This window comes from Apodemus sylvaticus, chromosome 18, assembly GCF_947179515.1.
Source record: "Apodemus sylvaticus chromosome 18, mApoSyl1.1, whole genome shotgun sequence".
Lineage (NCBI taxonomy): Eukaryota > Metazoa > Chordata > Mammalia > Rodentia > Muridae > Apodemus > Apodemus sylvaticus.
Window position 1 is genome coordinate 52,743,527 of NC_067489.1, and position 3,602 is coordinate 52,747,128.

Consider the following 3,602-nt stretch of genomic DNA (forward strand, 5'->3'; position numbering starts at 1 on the left):
TGCAAAGTAGAGATAAATTTCTCACCAACTTGTCCTTTAGATTACCATTCTCCATGTAGCACTCTTTATTGACAAAAAGTAGAGGGAAGACCTAGAGAAAAGCAAGTATGACTCTTTTTTTTTTCTTTAGTGAGACAGGAAAGAGGTTTCTAATTGAGAGACAACAAGCTAACAAAGACAAACCATCAACTCTCTGTGTTTTGATCCGAAAACATACCAACTAATGCAACAACTAAAGAATAAACTGGTTACATTTTTAAATTAATGAAAAATGGGGATATGCTACAAGTATCTTTATTGATGGTTATATATTTAGGATCTTGAAATACAAGAGATCTCTGGGATTGTCTTTCAACAGCCACTGATATATGCCATATTCTGCTACCAGAACAGAAAAGAATATATGGGCCATTTCACTAAGACTGGGAATATTTTGTTTAAAATCCACATTTTTGCAACTATTTCTGACATGAGGTATGAATATTTTACTCTTGTTTACATTGGGGCAAATTTTTATGCCATCCGTCTCTCTATTGTAGAGCATTTGGACTTTCAGCTCCTTCCTCAGCTTTGGCCTCTTTCTCTTCCGCCTCAGATAAGTTCTCATCAGTTTGCTTTTGCTCCTTAAGTTCTGTTCCAGTAATTTCCTCTTCTTCTTTTGGTGACTTCTCAATAGTATGTTTTCTTTTCCAAGATGAAGCTGCATTTTCCCTCCTTCTTTGCTCATATCTTCTATTCTCTAAACACAGAAGACCTAGTAAAAAGATGGCACATGAACCAAAAATAATAATCCAAACAATCATTACAATGAAAATCACACGGTATGATAGTCTAATGGGAGCAGGCCCACTATCAATACTGCCTCCAAAGCCCTTGTACAGGCAGTTGGGTGGGGCCCAATCTCCATTGCAGTGGCAGTGATGTTTATTGTTGCATATACCTCTCTTATTGCAGAACGTAGGCATACAAGATTTTTCCCATGGTGGCATAATGACACATTTCCTTTCTAAGCACATAAAGTCTGAACCACATTCTGAACCATCTTTCACCTCACCAATATCAGGTACACTCATCCCAAAATGGTAGTCAGTGCTCCAGCAGCTGTATCCATTGATGTGCGTTGAATGCACAGTAGAATGGTTGTGCAAAAGAGGAACTTCTGTCACGTTCTCACATTGTACTCTCCCACACAGAGCATCTTGATCTTTACATCTTACATACTTAGCATTTTTCATTCCACAGTGACCAAAGCGATCTCCTCTGGTGTTCATTGCTATATAGCAATTCTTATCTGCATTCTTGGCTCCTTCACCAAAGATTTTTCTGCACTGTTCATCACGGCTATGACATCGCTTTTGAAAGCAGATATTCCTGCCCAGACAGTGGATCCCATCCTCCACATACACATCTTCTGGGCATACACTAGAGGTTCCATTGCACCACTCTGGAAGATCACATTCATTGTCACGTTCTCTACACACTGTGCCTCGTGGCATGAACTTGCACTTTTGGCAGCAAAGCCCTGTAGCACATGCTGCCCCAGACACCAGAGTGCAGTTTTCTGAACAACATATATCTTGGGCACACAATTTTAAGGAACCACAATCACATTCCTCTTCATCTTCAATCACTCCATTTCCACAGCGCTTCTTTGTAATAATAGTCTCTGGATTTGGGAGATTGCGTAAACAAGTCTTTCTAGAGGCAGTCTTTAAGAATTGTTCATAACTACAGTTGCTGAATGCATCTGAGGGTGCTAGCTTTTTGTTCATTATGCATATGTTCCTCCCACAAGTACAATACTTTCCTTCATCATCCATCATCCCCAATATATGACCAATCTCATGTGTCATATATGTCCGAAATGAAGCCAGTCTATCATCCATAATGCACTCTAAACCACAATTCAAATTAATATTACACACTCCTGAAAGATATGACGCAGTAAGATCATTAACACAAAAATCTTGCTTCACAATAATATGTGCAGAATCATGAACCACACGTTTATTGAAGCTGGATTGCTTCCATTTACAGAAGTTTTCCATCATGTGGTATGTGGTAGTAACTGTATAGGGGTTTCCTGTGTTCCAAATTTCGATTGCAATTAGAACCACATCAAGATTAACTGAGCGATAAATATCATCTACTAAACTTACTCCCATGACTACATCCATCTCCACAATTGATGAATTACTGTTCCTGAAAATGAATCTTCCATGATCTACCACAACTGCTAGTTCAAGAAACCATTGGTGGAGCCACCATCCTGTATAAGAACTTTGCATTAGAGTGGAATTGCTATGCTCTTGAAATTTCAATTGTTCTTCTATTTCATCTTTTGTTAGTTTACATTCTATGGGTGTATACTCTGTGTCCTCCCAATCCATCTTATACACTAGATGTTCAAAGGTGGCAGAAACTACTTTGGGCTTTATTTCATAAGTGATTCCATTTGTCTGCAGCATTCCTTGAATGTTTCCTAGACAAGTAGTAAGCGTTACCATGGATTTTGGATCTCCTTCCACATAACCATGGTAGTAGCAGTCATTTTGGACAAAAGGCTGCTCTTCCAGAATAGCACCCTGATCAGTGTAGGTGAACACAGTGAAAGATCTGGATACCAATTTCTTCTTGGCCTTCACGTGGATAATATGTCTTTGACCTCCAAAGTGTAGGCTATAAGAGATCCACCCTGGATCACCCATATTTCTGTACGTGCCTGTGACTCTCAAGGGTATCACTACTTCTGGGGGGCTGTGGTATTGTGATCTCCCAGTAGGTGGCCATCCAGAGACGATCAGAGCTAATTCTAGACACAATGGTATGAGGGCAATCTTCACATGTTCAAAGATCTTCAACACTGTCATTTTGATGTAGGGGTGAAAGAGAATTATATAGGGAAGGAGTTGCTGCCAGTATGTATCTTCTCTTTATGTGCTTTATAGGTAGTGGTCATATTTAATGGACTGTCTTCTGAAGGCATCAATCCATCAGGGGGAGAACTGAAGGTAAAAACAAAAAGGATGACAGAAAAGGATTTGGGAGTGGGCAGACCAGGTAGAGTAGAAAAAACACAAAATAGGTTAAAATGGATTCAGGAGTAGCTCAAGGCATGACTTGCATATAATAACTTAGGAAAAATCTCAGTAAATCTTTCTTTGAATTCCAAAGGACCCTGTATATTAATAAAGAAAAATATATAAACTTTTATATATATTATTTTATCACATATATTACTCAATCACATGTATTTTATAGGAAATTTGATATGAAATTCTATGCAGTGTTTCTACTTCAGTTTCTACTTCTCTGTAATTCTATGCAACATTAAAGTATTGCTAATAATTCACTATTATCCTTGGCAAGTTCAGTGATATAGACACAAAGGCACATAAAAACTGTAGAGTTGTAGACTGGAATAGTTTAGATTAGTCGACATGTTACTCAAAGGTTTTTATATCTAGTTTTATTGTTTTTCTTTAAGCTTCCAAACACATTAAATGAAAAAAAAAAACTCAAGCTAGGTAGTAATAAAATAGTTGGAGATGGGACACTATGGAGAAAACAATATGTACAGAAATTAAAAGTAAGTCAAATAA

At 37.8% G+C, this 3,602-nt stretch overlaps 1 protein-coding gene across 1 annotated transcript; it reads right to left on the reverse strand.

Annotated features, from left to right (window-relative positions):
* Positions 1–530: 530 nt before the first annotated feature.
* On the reverse strand, positions 531–2,870 carry LOC127668472 (disintegrin and metalloproteinase domain-containing protein 21-like). Its single transcript, XM_052162123.1, has one exon. It carries the CDS (start codon positions 2,868–2,870, stop codon positions 531–533), a length of 2,340 nt encoding a protein of 779 aa, XP_052018083.1.
* Positions 2,871–3,602: the final 732 nt, after the last annotated feature.